This window comes from Triturus cristatus, chromosome 6, assembly GCF_964204655.1.
Source record: "Triturus cristatus chromosome 6, aTriCri1.1, whole genome shotgun sequence".
NCBI lineage: Eukaryota > Metazoa > Chordata > Amphibia > Caudata > Salamandridae > Triturus > Triturus cristatus.
Genome location: NC_140589.1, coordinates 1282887542 through 1282906351, shown reverse-complemented (window position 1 = coordinate 1282906351; position 18810 = coordinate 1282887542). Strand labels below are relative to the sequence as shown.

Sequence of the window (18810 nt, the reverse complement as noted above, 5' to 3'; positions counted from 1 at the left end):
TATGTATATTTTTTTTAAAAAACTGCAAGTCAAGGCAGACAGCTGTACTGTTTAGTGTCACTTAAAAATGGCGTATTTGATATCGAAGACCAATTCAATTTTAGCTTCTGACCTGGATCCGGGAGGTAAGTATTTTTGTTGTCACAACTCGTTAGCCTCAATTACTCCTCAAGTGTCACCAACTGCATGGGTTTGAACTTCAAACTTAGAAAGCCAGACAATGCATCATGTACAGCATGGGATGTCATCCCTATAAGTCCCAATGATTATTTCTGTGCATGGATTTTACACGAATACTTCGTGATCTCTGAGGGGAGACAGCCCCAAAGCACACCTTCTTTCATTTTCCTAACATGCCACTAAACTGGGAAATGAATTCCTAATCACTCTTGAAAGGTTAGGTGGGTATTCATATTAGGAAACACAGGTCAGGAGGACAACACTAACGCCATCTCATTGGAAGAACTTACGGTAACAGTAGGTGTACAGAAAGTGTTTTAACCATAACAGGGCTCCCCTGTGCAGCAGGACACCCACAGGTTTGTAGTATGCTACCATGTTTTGCGCATGCACAACGGTAATTCGAGGGCAAGCAGGGGTTTTATAAAGGTTTGAGACCGGGTGGGAGAGACCGGAATTAATTAGCGAACATTCAATTGATCTATATGAAAATCATAGAATTTAGATCATTTAGTTACCCATAACCTATTAATTAGGAATCAAGATAAGAAAAAAAAACAGCAAACGTAGGCACCAAACTAACTATCATTGCATGGTCGGACACATTTTGAAACCATACCTAGCTTCGAGCTTGTTCCTTCCTTTTATATCAAACTACCCCTGTATTTCGAGGGCCTTTCCTTAATACTCCTACCAAACTCGCTTTGTTCACCCCAGCTCCATGGTACCATTCATTAACCCCTTCCACGCTCATGACGAGCCCAGCTCGTCATGAGTCACAGTGGAGCTGTGCTCATGACTAGCTGGGCTCGTCATAACGGCCGCAGCCCGCCCACGCGAGATTGATTTCCCCGCCTGTGCGGGAGAATTAATAAGTGGGCGGGGTGGTGACGAGCCCAGCTCGTCATGAGCACAGCTCCACTGTGACTCATGACTAGTTGGGCTAGTCACGAGCAACGCGGCACACCCCCGCGCTGTGGGTAATTACCCCCGCAGCGAAGGGGTTAACAAATATCTACCCCTTGGACCATGCAGCTGAAAACACCAACATCAAAAGCCGAAACTTTAGAGAAAACTATTATTTTGTCCTTTGATTGTTTGGAATAGCATTTCCATTCTTGCATTCAACCTTGAGCTATAGCGATAGATATATATATTTTTTTAAACCTGCACAATTTAATTTGCTTTTTATATACTCGCAAAGCTTTCTTTCATCAGATGTTTAGATAGGATCACTCAAAATATAAGCACTAACACTAGCATACAATAAGTTAGGTAGTAAATTTCCGAAGAACTACATCACGTTCATTGCTAGGTCTTAATCATTACCTCGTCAGTATGTGGAATTAAAATAACTTTTTTTACATGAGTTGTTCCCTTACCTTTTACCGCAAGCATGCTCAATTCAAAAGTTCTGAACATATTCTGACTTCATTGCAAGAAAACAGCACCGCACAAGGGAACTAAAGCCATAGAAGTATGTGGAAGCGCATCAAAATACACTCCTAGAACCACAGATGCTAGCTGAAAGGCTAGTGAGCAGAGAGAAGACCCTGGCACACCAGACAAGGAGTTCACCTGAGTATCGAAAAGGAACAGAGTTAAACTGTGCCTTGAAACTACACACTGGTCCACTTTAGGAAGTGTTGAGCTCTCCCACCACTAACACAAAGACCTAGCAAGACAGCTCCCATTCCCATGAAACCATTTACCCCAACCCAGCTTTCCCAGATCTTTAGGGTCTTGCACTGAATAAACGAAAGCTCATTGTTGCTGTATGGCAATCTCCTCAGTGACTTGCAACCAGAAATATGTCACATGCTGTACAACCGAGACTGCCAAGACACCACTGCCAGCCTCACAAAGGTCTTACTGTAGGGTTATAAATGGCTGGCAGCTCGACTGCACTTTTAAGAACACCCCGCATTGGTCAAAACACATTGCATAAGCTTAATAATGTAAACTTAAGGCTTACACATCTGGATAAGCGATCAGTAAACAGGTTTTGGAGTTTGCATGGCAGACTGTGCAAGCAGGCGTTTTGATATCATCACCTATTAACTCCTGGAGTTAAAACATTAGAGCAGGACGGAACATATCTACTTTACTACCAATAGTATTTATTAGGTTTTATAGTCTACAAAAACTCCACTGACATACCGACCATAAATAAACCATAACAAATCCAACCAACCTGTTTGTCTCACTGCCATCGTGTCAACGCCTATCCGTATGCATTGAGAAGCCATCCGGTGATTTTGAAATAACTTCAGGTCAATCAGAGTCTCAGAAGTGTCTATTTGGGGCCAAGAGCACCAGGGCCCATAGTGTTGCTGGGCAACTTGTACCTCGGTTGTCGGCGTAGAGATCAAAGGACCAGGTCTCACAGTTCTGCACGGTGGGTCGATTTGTCCTTCAAGTCATACACTATCTTCTTGTTGGCTATCGGCTGCCATAACCTCTGTAGCCAAAATTCTCTAGTGGATGGGACAGACTTGCCCCATAACACGAAGAGGTTTTTCTGCTAAAAGTAGATGGGATATTCTCCATCATCGGGAATATATGCATTTATGTCAGTGAGAGGATATTAGAAAAGGTAGAGTTAGACCCTTCTTTGACACCTATTTGAGGCATTGCTCAATTTGTAGGTTTCCGGAGCTAAATGTCCATAAAGTAATCGGTCAGAGAGTGTGTAAGTCTACATTAGCACACCTCTAGAGTCTTGCTGTTGGTCATTCAGCTTCATAAAACAAATCACTATAATTATCACAATTTGGAGTTCCAACTTCTCCTACGTCACAAAACCTATTACCTTTTTGTATTTTCAGACACTCCCGTCTGCGGTTACCAAAGCTTTACAATAAACTCAAGTTATATTAAGTGTTTCATCCTGGAACATCAGAAAACTAAAAATAGGTAAGAGGAAAGTGATGGTGTGAAGAGATGAGGCTCCCGCCACTTATTATTCATTTGGTTTCCCCTTTTAAGAGAAAAAAAAAAATCTAGACTCATCTAAAGAAATGCCTCCAAGATAGAGGAAAAAAGATGCTTAAACGAGCGCCAAGATTGCTTAAGCACTCACTCCTCTATAGAAATCTTGTAACAAAGTTGGGGCTAATAAGGATTGGGGGAGGGGGCGGGGTTTAAGCCAGAGTGCTTCATCCACATCTTTGTTTCCATTAGCAGCTTATTACCAATCATTTGTGCTAGGCGTTACTATTTCTCTTAAGTTGTTAATAGCAGAAACCCACATGTAGGAGAAATTTCTATTCTTGAATAGTAATTAATTTGTCAAATGAAACCGCTTTCTCTTCACACTCCCTATAACTCATCAGCAGCGTTGTAGCGAGAAGTTTACGGAATCCCCTACTGGGCCAGCCCCCAAATTCACTTGAACCTCTAACCAAAAGGTATAAACATTGCCACATGAAACATTTAATCCGTCTAGGACCATTCCCATTTTATTTACTGGATTCAAGCAAGCTAGTGGTCAATGAAACACAGGGACCTTTATAAACTACTTAATTTAATCTTGAAAGTCATCCATGGCACGGTCCCAATTTACTCAACACAAATAGGTAAATTGCATCCCCCTTGCAACCTGTGATGTGCCAGGTCCAAATCTTCGTGGTACCACTAAATCGCACTATGCCTTACCTAGGTTTCGAATATAGAGCCTGCTTGGACTCCAACTCTTGGTATTGATGTTCAAGCAAACACCTTTACCAGAGAAAGTTGTAAAATATCATCGTGATTAGAATGTCCTAGTTATTGGCTCCCTGACACTCTATATTGTATCTGCCTATCATTGTTTTGTTTGCAGGTGGTCAAAGTGTAAATCTGCAATCTGGTTATCCAAGTCTTGTTTGGGTCTTACTCCCCACACTTCAGACCCAACACCTATCTCTAAACAACCTTTACAACGTTGCTATATATTTTTCAATAGCAAGGCCATTCAAACTTTAAGTGGAACTTGATATGATAATCATTCTATTATGAGTGTTGTAAAATCCTAAACTACACACTGGAATTTGAAGCAATATTTTATGATCTTACAATCAGAGACATAAAAACTCTGGATATAAATCAGTGATTTAGGAGGACAAGCAGGAGAGGCACTTGCCCCACGCTGAAGAAATGTAAAAAAATGAAAATCCACAATGTAATGAGTGCTCGCTTCAGAAGAGCCTGCCACCAAAGTGGCTTTAGGCCAATGGGAGTTCTTGAAGACCTCGTTTTCGAATTCTGGGATAACATTAAATGACTGTAGCCATGAAGTGGAATCTCCTAAGTCACATTTCTCTTATGTACATATCGAAGTTTTTTTTTTTTTTTAAACCCAACATCCCTTCCTAACCCCTTATTTCCAAAAGGGCAATTTAACGTGAAAGTAGCTACCATGTATTGCCACCATGCACATGAAGGCATCAGCTGGGACACAGGCTTTTGGGGAACTTGCTATCTGAAATCAAATGAACCATTTTAAAACTGATCAAACTAAGAAAGTGCAAGTGCTCCTTTAAAATTCCACTGAGATTTTGAGATCACCAGTCTACTTGTGCCTACTAATCTGCAGGGAGCCTGGCACACCACCTAGTTTGAGATGACATGCTGTGGAGAAGCAGTGTATACCTGCAGGCTATGCAGCCTGTTAAGGGATTAAGATCGAATACTTTTCATAGCCTGAAGGTAAACTCCAAACTTCAAAGATCAGCTTGGAGCCAAATGACTCGCTTCACTCCTTTAACCACCGCGTTAGTTCCCATTAATGCTGTACTACAATCCCTTCTGTTGCCATCTTACATCCATGCTATACCACAGCCCAGTCTACAGTTACAGCCCAAGATGTGTTTCTTCTCACCGCAGGTTGGCACACCAGCCACTCACTTGTAAAACTACCAGCAGAAAAACAAAAAAAGAGGGGGGGGGGGGGGGGGGGGAGGGGAAATCAACAGAACATCGGCAAATTCAGCTTAAGTTAAGTTCAATAAGTTTTTACATTATTTCTTGAAACAAAACAAAAAATCAAGTCTTCTACAAAAGGCGCAACTCAACCTTTTACTGACAGAATGAAGTTCAAATGTAATCGTAGGCTGAATAATTACGTTCAATACTTATTCTCTCAAGTCATAAACCTAAATTTTGTTTTGCTTTTCATATAACATACATGATCACTGAATTTACAAACCATACGTTATGGAGAGGAGGGGGGCTATATTCCGTGGCTTCAACAAATGCCGTTTAAATACAAGCCAAGTTCAGATTCCATCATTAACTAAAGAGCCTGTGGATTGCAGCAAAAGAAATGCTTCCATGTGAAATGGCTTCAAAGTTAAATATAACTAGACAACTGGAAAGGCACACCTGTCCCCTCGAATTCCTAGTTTAAATGTTTTCAGATGAAATATTTTTCCACCCGTGGTGTTATCACTGTGTATTGAAAGAATCTGTCTAACCCTAACTTCAAGCATTACCATAAAAGCACATAATTCAAATTAGACGGAGAAGTCATTAGTATTCATGTAAGTGCAGTACACCGCCAACCAGAAAAAGATACTTTCAAAGTAGTACTGCCTTAGAGAAGGACAATACTCTGTGCTTGCTCTTCGAGCAAATGGAGTTTAAAAAAAAAAAAAAAGGTTGATCTGCAGCCAACATCTATACAACACCAACTGGCTATGCCTCCATTATGGGGTGTAAACTCAAGGGCAGGGAGAGGAGTTCAGGAATCCTTTAGTAAATCGTGACATAATTTTAAGTAAGAGTCTGCATAAGCGTACCATAAATATGTGATCAGAAACACCTTAATGAAATTAAACTGCCACAAAATGAATATATTTCTGACAGAGCCAAAGCACACTGGAGCACAAGGTTGTCCTTGAATGCAATAAATTGTAAAACAGATTTAGGGCCTTATTACAAGTTTGTCGATCCATGAACTGCCGTACCCGCGGTTGCTGTCCACCCACCGTGAGATGGGCAGTCCGACTGCCCTACTAATAGATAGTGTGAGTGTGCATGCTCTGGTTCCGCCGCCCCTTTCCAATCAGAATTGCCCACCCAGAATGGGACTGCCCAGTTGCCAAATTCACAGTATGAAAGTGCAGGAAAGTTTCAGAAGACATGGATGCTACTTGAAGAAAAGGTTGTTTTTTGAGGCTATAGTCAGCGCTCATTTCCCAGTGCTACCAGGTCGCTTGCTTACCGATTTCAGATGTAAAACTGTTCCTTAAGCATTACAATGGAGGTGGAAGGACACACCCAAATAGCAAACAGAATAACAACAAGACCAAAATACTCCTGGGATCTGATCCAAGATTTGATTGACATGATCTAAAGTCAACGGCAGGTTCCAGAGCAAAAGACAACAATGACTGAAGGAGGCGGACTCAAAGTGTATCATAATATATTCCTATGATTGGCGCGTGAACAACACCCTTCAAACCTAAAAACGTACATACAAACAATTTAACTGAACCCTATGTGTTAGCCAAGTATATTTAAAACTAAAACAAACTGATATCCTTAGAGTTTAAAATAAATACTATATGACGTTAGCTAACATTGGTGATCAGAGAAGTCTGAACATACATTTAGATTAGCAACTCGAGGTATGTGAATGCCATTCCTTATAAACTATGTGATTTTTGGGACAACAGTATTAGTCTGTACTGAGGAATAAGTACTGGGAGGGCCTACAATTTAACCAATTTGGCTCAAGATCAATTGTATTTTCAAAGTTAAGCCTGAGGCAACTTGATGTCGAGATAAAGACTTAGTGTAGGCACTCAAACACTACAACACTTATTAAACACGTCTGCACCTCTTGAAGCAGGTAGAGGTGGAAGCGACATCTGCTGAGTTGGTATGTACAAACATACCTTAGGCTACAAGTAAAGTCAAGATTTCTCATTATAAATATAAAATATTTTTAAAGCACGGATTTCATGATTACCAATGGATTAGGCAGAGCTCAGAAACATTCTCAAAGGACATCGCCAACAAAAAGCGTACCTACTGCCCTCTCAGACTATGGTCATGTACGCCAGAACAATCATCAGTTGAACCAGAAATCACAATGCTATGCAACATTTTACCATATCACGTTTTGATCTACTATATTCTAAGACATAATGTTAAGACTAGATCATAAGCATTCTCTTCACTTTTAGTGCACAACCCGCCACAAAAACAAGTGCATTTTTGTTCCAGTGAACACAATCGTGGGGACCTTTACATCCTATATTAAGGCAAGTGATTGGGTTGCCTATGTTTAGTAGAAGTCAGGCACTTGTTAGTATTTATTACTCGTCTTATGCCTAGACAGCAAAAGCAGCCAATGATTGTGAAAAATTATAGTTTTTATATGTAACCAGAAAATGTGCATTACAAGTCTTGCATTACAAAAAAACTGATCAATGACAGAAAAATGATGAAAGGGAATTCCCAGCACCAAAACTGCAAACCAATGATTGAAGCAAAAGGAGAAAAAATGAGAAAATGAAATAAGCACAAGATCACCAACAGTACAGAGTGTACCAAGGTAGGAGAAGTAACTGACCTGTAACTGCAGCTCTCCGAAGGTAGTATTTTTCATGGATCCACACATGTGTGCCACGTGCTTTTGTTAAACACAAAACAGAGAGAAAAAAAGAAAAACATTCCAAAACCAACAGAAACTGGGTCCAAGGACGAACAAGTGGAGAAGATATGTACAAACAGTTACATGTGGCAAAAGCGGTTCAAGTTAACTATGATTGTGTTAGTCCAAGAGGATATAGAATTCTTTGAAGGTCATGAAACCTTTTTTTTGCACCAGCAAACAAGCAGGTGGTCTTGTGCATGAGCTTCCCAGGTCAGCTTGACAGCCCTTGCTGTCCAGCACAGCTCATGCACATTTCCACTGTATCTGGATTTCACCACCCTTGAACACATCTTCCGCTGATCCAACAAAAAGATATTACAATCACCAAAGATCCTACGCAGCACATGTAAAATGGACTAGGCAACAGAGTTCTACACAGAGCGCAAAGAGGCACAAATTAACCTAGCTGTGGCAAGTTAGGCAAGCTGCAAGACCACCATCTGCTTATATATCACATGCACCCTCTACTCAAAAGGGTTTGGATACTCCCACAGTATCAGAGCCATATATGCACCACCGTACAGACCCCTTCCATCTTGAAGCAGGGAAGTGACCTGCTAGACTAATGCATGAATATTACTTTCTCCTAAGTCTTTCTGCACCTCGTAGTTAGCAATGTAACTTTTAGGTTAATTCCATCAATACTGCCCAGGCATGCACGTTCTGAGGTTTACATTTAAAATATGCATGCATGCTTATCAATGCCCTTTATTATTCAATGTCAAAATTAACCATTGAACTCGTAGGGCCTTGGAAATTGTGATAGATTTCCCAAAATATTCAACATGGTTGTTTGTCGAATCTTAGAAAACCCCTCCCCTCACCCTTCCATCTGGGTTGCGTGGTCTTGGATTAGCTCGTTTATTCCATGACCCTGCTTGAATATGGGCATGCCCACTTCGCCCACAACGTTAGCTTTGCTGGGAGGGAAGCAGGGGGTGGGGCGCTAATCGAGCCTGAGGAAAGCACAATTGTTGAGGCCACAATAAGGGCCTCTATGGCAGCTGTTGAGTATTCTACAGAAGCCATGTCTTCACATCAATAGTTGTGCAGACTAGTCCTCTTCTCCTGGCGGGAAGCAGACTCCTCTTAAAAGTGGATACTTGGCTCAAATTGTATGAAGAGTCATTTTTGCACTCATCTAAAACCAGTCTTGCAGACACAGTCCAGGATCGGTTCTCGAGTTAAGCAACTTAACGAAAACGTGGAATACTACCGCCAAAAAAGTGCCATAACCCATGGAAGCTTTTAACTGGGGCAGAAAGAATAGAAAATAGGGCTACGATGAAAATAAACATGAATCACTGAAAACAGTCCTAATCGCTTCGGTACAAAAATGCCTCCAAAGAAAAAGGAACTGGGGAGTGAGGAGGCAGCTGACAACTGAGTCAGGGTTGCAGTGGCGAGTCAGGGTTGCAGTGGCAAGCCTCAACTTTTAGCTGCAGAAGCGTCTTTCCTACCACGCGCACACAAGCACGTGACCCACAAGCCAGGATCTGCACAGAGGCACAGAGACAAACAAGGGGGTGCCAGTCCGTGTCTCAGTGAAACATCCCATCCCATTCTTCATGCAAAACCCGCAGCAGGACATACCTTTTTTTTGTCCCTCATGGAGCCTTTTCCTCGGACCATAATTTTACATCCTGTCTCTGCCTCCAGTTGTTTTGCGGTTAGACCTCTTGGTCCAAGTATTCTTCCAACAAAATTGAACTAGATAAAGGAAGAGAAAGAAAAAAAAAAAAAAAAAAGAATCAGTATATTACGGCTGTTAATATCACTTGCTTATTGATACACTATCATTTTCACAGTTCACAACAATGGGAAGAGGAGCCATAATAATAAAGACAAGATAACCTTTGTCGCATTGGTACGGCCTACCATGGTGCCATTTGCTTTGAAGGTATAGACCCTAATCCAAGCATCTTGTGCTTTGTCGAGGGTTACAGCACGAAAGCAAAAATATGCCTGCATGAATCAGATTATTAGTGCATTAAAGCACACGCCTATGCTCCGAATCACCTCCTCTTGATTCAATCCATTCTAAACCCCACCAACACTCCTTGGGTCTCTTCTTAACTCGCTAGGGTCAAAAGCCAGTGCCTCTTAGTGAATGGCTGCAGATAGTCCTCGATTAATTGATTTCGAACATTCATGTCCCACTCTAGTTCCCCTACATGATCAGGAGTTCAAAAGGTCTGTTGCACCTACCATCTTAAACCAACCGATTTGCGTGTGCCAGAAACCTAGGTTTGTATGCTTTAAAGTAGCAAATCAACTTTTCTCCCGCAGTCTCTCAATCTAAACTCTGAGACAGAAGATGACTGGGAGGAGCTTTCTGGCATCATCAGCAAGCAAACTGACGAAATCAGTTTGGCTATACAATTTTCTCTCCAGACAGTCAGTGGCCACATTCCCTACCCGAGTAACCAGCTTTTGCTAGTTTCTGCCCTACAAGACAAAGGAAACGACTGTGCCTTCCTTCCTGATCTTACATTTTTGCTCATCAACCGACCTATGTGCCCTCCTCCAGTCATCACCAGACTCCTGAGGTTAATGGATGCAGCCACTACAACTTGATGCTCCTCTCCCATGCACTATCTGCTTGGATCTAACTGCTTTGCTAAGCTTCACCCATCTCCCATGGCACAGCAATCATTTGGCCCCTAGAAAGTGCATTCAAATCTGAACCATACTTCTGACAAGCTATCCCGCTATCCAATGCTCTGCCCGTGTGTCTTAGCTGCAAGAAATAACTGACAATTCAATGGGTGCTTTAGAAATCCAACAAACAAATTAGCAGCCTTGATACTGAATGTCGGTACCTGCCTTTCAACACTTCATGTAATACTGCCAAGCTGGAATCTTTCTGCATATTCCAATACGTTCTGAGCTACTGCAGATTTTTTTTTTTTTAAACTGACTTGCATTGAACTGTTTCTAATATCTGTTTGCAACGAATATCCAACAGGTTTGTGATGGGTTTAATTTTGTACCGGAGGTTTTATTTTTATTCTCCATTTGCAAACTTGCTTGCTTTTTCATATGAAAGAGCCACGCACCAAGGTTTTAAGTTGTTTGTGGGCAAGGTGATTGAGTGATCATATATTATATGGGATAAAGTACCCATTTGCATACATAAGGATATTTATTGCAGGTCAGCTCAGAGTTCCATAACCTTATAAAAGAACTCTGCCTTCGGCCTCGTTCCTCTATATGGTCATAGAACTCCTCGGTGACTTGCAACAGCAGGGAGTACTTTATCCCTTACATACAAAGATAAAGCTACATACATACGTTTATCCGAATCTTTGCACAATCAGACTGAGTCAGTGTACATAATAAAATTCCACCACTGGCCTGGTACTCAGTTTTCGAAACACCAGTTATAGCCACAGCAAAACACTCTGCTCTATGCAAAATTCAGCATCAAAGCTGTGGTCGCCCTTGGTCAACCCCAGAAACATGCTCTGGGTTCTGAGGCCAACCTCATTTGCGAATAACAAAAACCTGCAACAAATGCTTTAAATAGGTTTCCCCAACTACAGCAATCATTAACAATAGAGGAGAACCTTGACAAAATACGTATTTCTGAAACTGTAATTTAGAAAAGAAAATATGTAACACTACACAGTGTTGAAGGCCACTGGAAGCAGACTACAGCCTATTTTTGCACAACTCTTGGGCAAGGAAAGTGCTGCAGAAACTCTGAATCTTAGAAGTACCCCAGTAAGCATTTTGGCGGTCACAAACAAACATCTGTTAACATAATGTATTTAATATTAAAGCGTTAATGTTTGGAGGAGGAAATCAAACTGTGGCAACAATTCTCTCATAACATTTCATACCAGGGAATAGATCTATGTGGGATTAACTAACACACTTTAAACCATGGAGTAAGGAAAGGAATAGGTTAAGAAATGCTAATCTGAAATAAAGTAAACATTAATTTTTTTATATAAATTTGCACTGCACGTTAAACAATTTTAGAGTTGACCGAGGTCTTCTTAGACTTCGTGCCAAGTGTTACAAAATACTTAAATATTGAGCTGAAAGTGTGTCTGCAATATTAACGATTCCAAATTGACATTTTATCAGTTATCTGTTCCTTGTGTCTGTTACTAAAGAAAATTGTATTTTCAGACAATGTTTGGAGAAGAACAAATTACAATTCATTCTATTCACCAACCCAGACCTCAAATACATGACAGTTGCTTACCACCAACCACATAGACAACACTTAACATCTACGTAGACAGGTTAGAATGGATAGGCTCAAGCACAACCTCACCCCACCAACAGAAGTCCAATATTTTTGATAATCAAGCCACCAAACACGGCCCACATTTGCTAGATCGATGGAAGGTCATAGGAGCCCACACTCCCCACCTCTTTCCCATATATGGTGCGCCCAAGCTAGGGGGGGGGGGGGGAATAAAAAATAAAAAGGTCAGCCTGCTGAAGCACCAAAAAGCTAGGTAATTTACAGATACTGAACTACAAAAATACTATGTATGCGCCCAATGATTCAATTGTTTGCCTAAGATACTAGTAGAAGCGTTAATCGTCAAGTTGGTTCACACTTCACCTCTGAGGTGGAACAGGTAAACTGAATCTCCCTACATAAATAAAATGTTCTGGCTACCGTAGACCAACACTCCATCTGGAATACAGAAATGTATGTACAACCAGGGGTCTGGAAACCACCATGCAGGCAATACAGCACAACTATTTTAATTCCCTTTTTATATTGCTCGAAAGGCTGAAAGAAGCCTGGAAACCGTTTACTGTTAAAGCAGATTCCTCTGTGGATTACAGAATCATTTACATTCCCATTGTCGTAGGGACGGCAGGTCACAAGGGATCACTTCAAAAAGCTCTGGATGAAAGTCTGATCACCAGAACATTAATCTATCCTAACCAGCTTACAGTGATAAGAGAATGATCCTGATTGCGTAGAGCAAGGTTCCCTGTGCTTAAAAGCAAAAAAATAAAATGCACTTAAAACGCTGCCGGGATTAGGTGGCATGTCAAAAATCCTTTAAATCCACATTATTCACCTCTAATAACCTAGGCTCTGAAAGGTTTCAGAGGCCGCTCAGAGAAGCAGCTTTGCGATCCCAATTTAAAGGCAGTGGTTCAAATACAGTCACGGCTCATGGGGCATGTGCATGCTCCCTCACCCTCAGAAACCTTCAGATCTCGAGGAGTGCAGCCACACAACGGGTGCATGAAACCACCAGAGCAGACCTCCCGCACAGAATACCAATCTGTGGGTTAATTTGTCTGTCAGATTGTACGAATGAAAAAAGCAATTTTATCCCGAGAGCCCTGCGCATAAATGCAAATTGTTCAAAATCAACAAATGCAGAGTCACAAACCATTTTCTTTTCTAAAGGCAATCCCAAGAAAGCACTCTGCATGAGGTAACAAAGCATTTAAATATATCTACATACAAGATCCCACTCCAAAACGAGCATTACCAAAGCCAATGGGTATCGGTTTTGGGAACTATCGGATTTGCCAATGGTTTCTAGTTTATGCTGCACATCATCCCTGATGCTGTGCAGCATGGTTAAAGATTGTGTATGCGGACGCAATAGGCTTCCTTGGACCCACAAATGCCTCTGCTTTTAAGGTCTTACCCAAGACCGTGCCGTCACTTGCGAGTCATTTGTTTTACTCACAGGAAGCTTAGAGCCCACACCCTGCTTACCATTGGTTGACTCATCACTCATTTCATTTGCTTGCTTACATTTGGTCAGTGTATGCAAGCTTCACTTTTTCTTCTTGTGTTTGGGCAAGGAAGCAGTACTTGGACCATGCTCAAAAGGAGGAACAATATCACAAATATCCTGAGGTGCTTATTTTGTTGTGGAAGCCTTCCATAAGAGCTGTCTGTATTGTGTGTCGCTTGCCCCTTTACCCCACGTGTCTTTCTTTTGTTGTAGTTCTGAGCCAGCGATGAGCTTTTCTCTCATGGCCAGCTCAGCATCCATCACCACTCACTGGTGAATTCTGGCTGCTTTTACAGAAAAACAGCATAGTATGCATCAGAACCTGGGCAAAAGAGGCTTCCGCACACGTCAATGTGACTTTTCTATTTTTATCGCTATGAGGAAGCATGTTGCAGAAGCATGGTTCAGTTCACGTTTGAGATGTCAAATGTTGGCAGCCACACTTTTTTGGTGGCTCCCTAGTCTTTGTCTGATACAAGCGTGAAGTGACCCAAGAACAGTGGTCGTGGTCATGTTCAGTGTGTTTGTAATGTTTAAAATCTGTCCAGGTGCAATAATTATGAAGCCAAGGAGTGGTTTTAGGTACAAAAAAAGGATCTGGAAAAGACTTTATGTTCTGCACATTGCCATTCTCGAAACATGTGAAGACTCCCCCAGAAGGCACCCAATCTTAATATCTTCCGGGACCCAGACCCAACAACTGGTGCCATAGACGCAGCTTTGAGGTTTAGAATTCACTGCTGAATTGTCCTGTAGGATGTGGACGAGCCGCCTTTCACCATATCTGGAGAGCGGAGGCAAGCTCACTGGTCAGACTGCAGCACCTTAATAGCAGCTGTGCAAGAAAACACATGTACTAAACAGACACCACCATCGCCCAATACTGTTCAATTTACTAAGCTTGTAAAAATGAAATAATGAGTGGGTCCTGCTGCAACTACAAAGGTGTGATCTCCAGCCAACACTCAGTTCCATGGCAGACGCCGAAATCCCTCTCCTATCCACTACAACTGGCACTGCCATTGAGCAGTCAGAGGGCTACTTGCAGCAATTCAGTGTCACACACAAAAAAAACAATGTTTTGAGAGGGCTGGGGTACAACACTGAACTCAACGATATACTTCTTCGTGAACACCCTACTGTCCAAAGTGAAAACTAGGTGGTTAAACTGGCCCTTTAATTTGAGCTATCGCCCAATAATCTCTCCTGGATTATAACGTACAGAGGTTGGTAGCAAAAAAAGGGTGTTTTCATTAAAATAATCACCCATCATGTTCAATTTTCACATGGAATGCACTCGTGCAAATGAATGCTTGTTGGCATGACTATTCCCTATTGAAGGTTTATCTTCTGCCCCCGATAGAGTAGGATATGCTGTGTATGTTTCACCACTCTTCTCTGGGTGAACAGAATCATTTCGTGAACAGCTCACTAACTTAAGACAGGTCTGTTTGTCTGAAGCTCCACCTTGCAGTTATAAGGAGTTAAATAATAAAATAATAAAGAAGTTTATAAAGCACTAGGTCATACTGCCCATCTGAACTAGTACTGTACTGTACTCCTTACCCCCTTTGCAGACCACCCCTGGACGACACCCTTAGCTGAAAAATAGACACTGCCTCTTCAATCTAGGAACAGCAGTGTAAGTCCAGTTTACATTTAACGTCTTACTCTAGAATTCCCTGAGTATTTGCTTTTGCAGGATGTTCGGATTCTGTGATTTTCCATGAAACATTTTACACCGGTACAGCGCTTACTGTCAAAACAGTCACCTCTAGGTATCCGTAGGAGTTCAAGTTATGGGTAGAAATGGATTACAGTTCATGTTAAAGAGCAATAGAGTTCAGGCCAAAGGCAATGCGAATTTCTCATAGAGCCATCAGTGTGCGATAAAGGGGTTCAGTATATCCATCCAATCCTTGGCCTCTGGAGAGCACAGTGCAGCGGTCAGGAGGGCCAATTGCAATTGTATGCTGAAGTAGGTGAAGGAGGTACACAGCTGTAGAAAATGTAAGAGGGCAAATAAAAAAAGAAGCTATGACGCGGCCACTGCCGAGTTTTTTTTTTTTTTTTTACATTGAGCCATTCTGCACAGCAGCTGCGTTGCTGAACAACATGGATAAAAAAAACTTTGACAAAGTTAACAGCTCATGCGTAGGCGACACATATTGGCTTTGCCAATATTGGTTTTCCTTTGTAGCTGCCAATCTAAATTGGATTTGTAACTAAAAAGGAAAAAAGTGTAAAAATGTTAAGCCAGTGGGGCGAAGCAACATAGGGACAACACTGGAGATGTGGGTAGGGGATGTAAGCAACACAGACACGAGGGTGGCTGGCATAACAGCATGGGGAAAGGAGACAGAAAAATGGAGCGCTGGGAGATGGCAAACCAGTGAGGTCACATGGAGCGTGGGGGTACACGGCGGCCAAAATGCAATCCTCAGGAAGGTACAAGGGTGAGCACAATATGGCGGTGGCAGGGAGAAGTACACTGGAGAGCAGCAGAGAACAGAGGTGGAAAGAAGCACACTAGGGAGACAGCTGGGAAACCAATGCACTCCCTACCCAGCGAGTGCTCATCTCAAAAGTGAAAGGAGTGCCTGAAAAGCAAGAAGCAGAGACGGTAAAGATATGCTCCATGGGACAGAAATAGAAAAGGGACAAGCTTGTACATGAATAAGAAGCAGGCAAATGAGAGCGACAGGCAAGTCAACCAATGTAAGCAGAAGGTAGGCTTCAAAATACTGTATGTTCTTAGGCAGCCCAAATTATGTCTATCAACAGATCGCACATGTGCTGTCTAGTAGGAGAGACCTAAAAAGTTGCAAAATATTTCTTTGACACCTTTCTTCACAGCAGTCCCAGGCTTTTTACGTACTTATAAAAAGCAACCAGAATTCAGGACCACTTCAGTGTAAGTGCAAAGTTGTGCTAGAATATTTTTAGAACATGAACCTTTTAAACAGGGATGTCCAACTTTGGTCTGGGATAGCCAGATTCATACCATATTTTCAGGATAGGTCACGCAAAGGGAGGCGAAAGCACCAAACAATGTACAACTGATCTCCAAACATAGCTCACATAAAGCCTGCTGTGCGGTTCAAGTTTTAGGCCGCATTTTGAGGGCAGCATATAGAAGTCTAGCCAAGCAGTTGTTCGGGCAGTTAATAAAGAGGGTCACAAAAAGACACTGATGTCCTTCCAAACTGTATGACTTTAGCTGTCACTGAAGTGATAAGCCCACCAGCTGTTTTTTCTTGGCAGGGCTACAATACATTAGCTTCTATTTAAGGACTCTTTGCACCAGGAACAAACAGTGCGGCTTAAATCAGCTGCTAGAATGTCAAACCTACATTCATCTCTGACCTCATGCATTTCTACTTCAAAGCATCCGTCTGCTCTCATGTCCTTTTTACTCTACAGACTATGTTGCTTACCGCGCCTGCTCTGTGGTCTGTTAAATTCGAAGGGACTGCACACAGCAGTCTACTCTAAATGGCAAACGTTTGACAATCGTGAGTCATTATACTTCTATACTGTGCAAATGCTTCCAAACCATCCTACCTGAAGTGTACTACGTATGTTAATATCTAAGGGAGTTAGAACTAAATTGTTTCTGTGCGGTCAAATCGTGAGACATTTTATGTTTTGCTTTTTGGAACTTAGCAAAAAGCCCCAGATATCCGCAGTTTATGAAGGTAATCTGAGTTCTCTCTATTTGGTAGGCAACGCTTCTTGTTATAAGTAGGTTTCTAAATCAAACAGACTTGGCACAGATCACCATAGTCAATCACTGATCCAGAAAACTTGCTCTAATAAGACAAGTAGCTTAGCTTGGACACAAGGTTGCTCTGGATGCTTATTTGAGCATACAGTGAAGACAGTCATTGCCAGTTTCGAGGATCTATCCTGAATCTGGTACAAGAATCAGTGTTTACAGGAGTATGGTCATAAGTGCAGCTGATTAGCACAAAGAGATGTGTCCATGTGTGGTAGCCTTCTTTCATTTACAAAGATTTGGAACAAAGACATTGCAGAAAAGGTCCAATTAACAAGAAAATCAGAAGTTACTATTCGTTAGCAATCCTTACCAGCAAAAAAACCACTATTAGATCAGAAAGCATATATTTCGCTCAACCTTATATAAACAATGAAATAAACCTTTCTAGAAAGTGACTTAAAATTGCTTTTCAGCACAGAGCTAACATTTAGAGACCTATGGATCTCTTGATCAATGGGAAAATCATAATTCGTGAAAGCTTTAAGAACAAGTATTTGCATAGTGAATATGTCGCTCCTTTATAATGTGACAAGCGGTTAGCCGTGCCAATGTTTATCAAAATGTTATTTAAAAAAAAAAAAATACTAGCAGTAAACATATTAAAATCCTGGAGTAAAAGGAAATATCTAAACGGTATCTTTTTTTATTTCAAAGTATTTTATTAAAGAAATGTTATACATACAGTTAACATCGCTTTACCATTACAGGGTAACAACCCAAACTGTCAAGGATACAGGTAAGTGGTACGCATGTTTAGCTGTCCCCCTTTCCACCGTCTTGCTAGGAAAATAAGAGTGGACGAAATGGGGAGAAAGAGAATAAGAGAGAGAAAAGAGGAGATCGTATACAAGAAGATCATTTCAGTCGTGGGTCTGTTCTGGGCCTGTGGGGATGTGCTTTGTGGGCCAGCGCCCTTCCTCAGCTAAGTTCACGGGGGTTCGCAGGGATACAGGAACACGACCAGTGATACCCACATTCTCCTGGTTGCTGGTCTCCAGGGTGAGTTCTGCAGGGCGGTACTGTCTACGCCTATGAGGTACGTCACCCAGTTGAGCCAACCTTTGAATGTTGCCTTAGTGGTATCCTTCCATTTGGAAAGTATCAATTTCACGGACGCGGTCAGAAGGAGATCTAACAGGTCCCTGTCGTGCTGTGAATTTAGCTCTGCGGTCATGAACGCAGTGGTAAGGGTAGAGAATTCTGGTTTTAGGGTGCACCCCAGGACTTTTTTTTTTTTTAAATGGAAGTGAGTTTTCTCCTAGAACCCTTTAATTTTTGGGCAGTAGAAGATGAGGTGTGCCAGGTCCCCCTTTTCGTAGTCACAGTTCCAGCACCAGTCGTTTTCACTGAGGCCCAGCACCGCTAGGCGAGCTGGGGTCCAGTAAGTCTTGTATTGAAGTCAGAATTTTGTCTGAGCTAGTACGGGGGAGATTTTGTTCCGTGAAAGGGGGGGGGGGGGGGGGGGGTAG

General features: G+C 41.8%; 1 protein-coding gene across 14 annotated transcripts in view; it reads right to left on the bottom strand.

The window, feature by feature from the left end:
• The window catches only part of QKI (QKI, KH domain containing RNA binding), a 275773-nt gene that overhangs the window by 130350 nt on the left and 126613 nt on the right, over positions 1-18810 (bottom strand). For 7 of the 14 annotated variants that reach the window (XR_014963146.1, XM_085612229.1, XM_085612230.1 and 4 more), the window contains exons 4-5: positions 9419-9535; positions 7742-7801 (exon numbers count right to left, since the gene is read on the bottom strand). Coding sequence is in view for 11 of the 14 variants with exons in the window: in XM_085612229.1 (XP_085468355.1) it covers positions 7742-7801; positions 9419-9535 (177 nt within the window). In the remaining 3 variants the exon portion in view is untranslated. The remainder of the gene's footprint in view (positions 1-7741; positions 7802-9418; positions 9536-18810) is intronic. The other 7 variants (XR_014963147.1, XR_014963148.1, XM_085612235.1 and 4 more) reach the window with 1 other exon arrangement.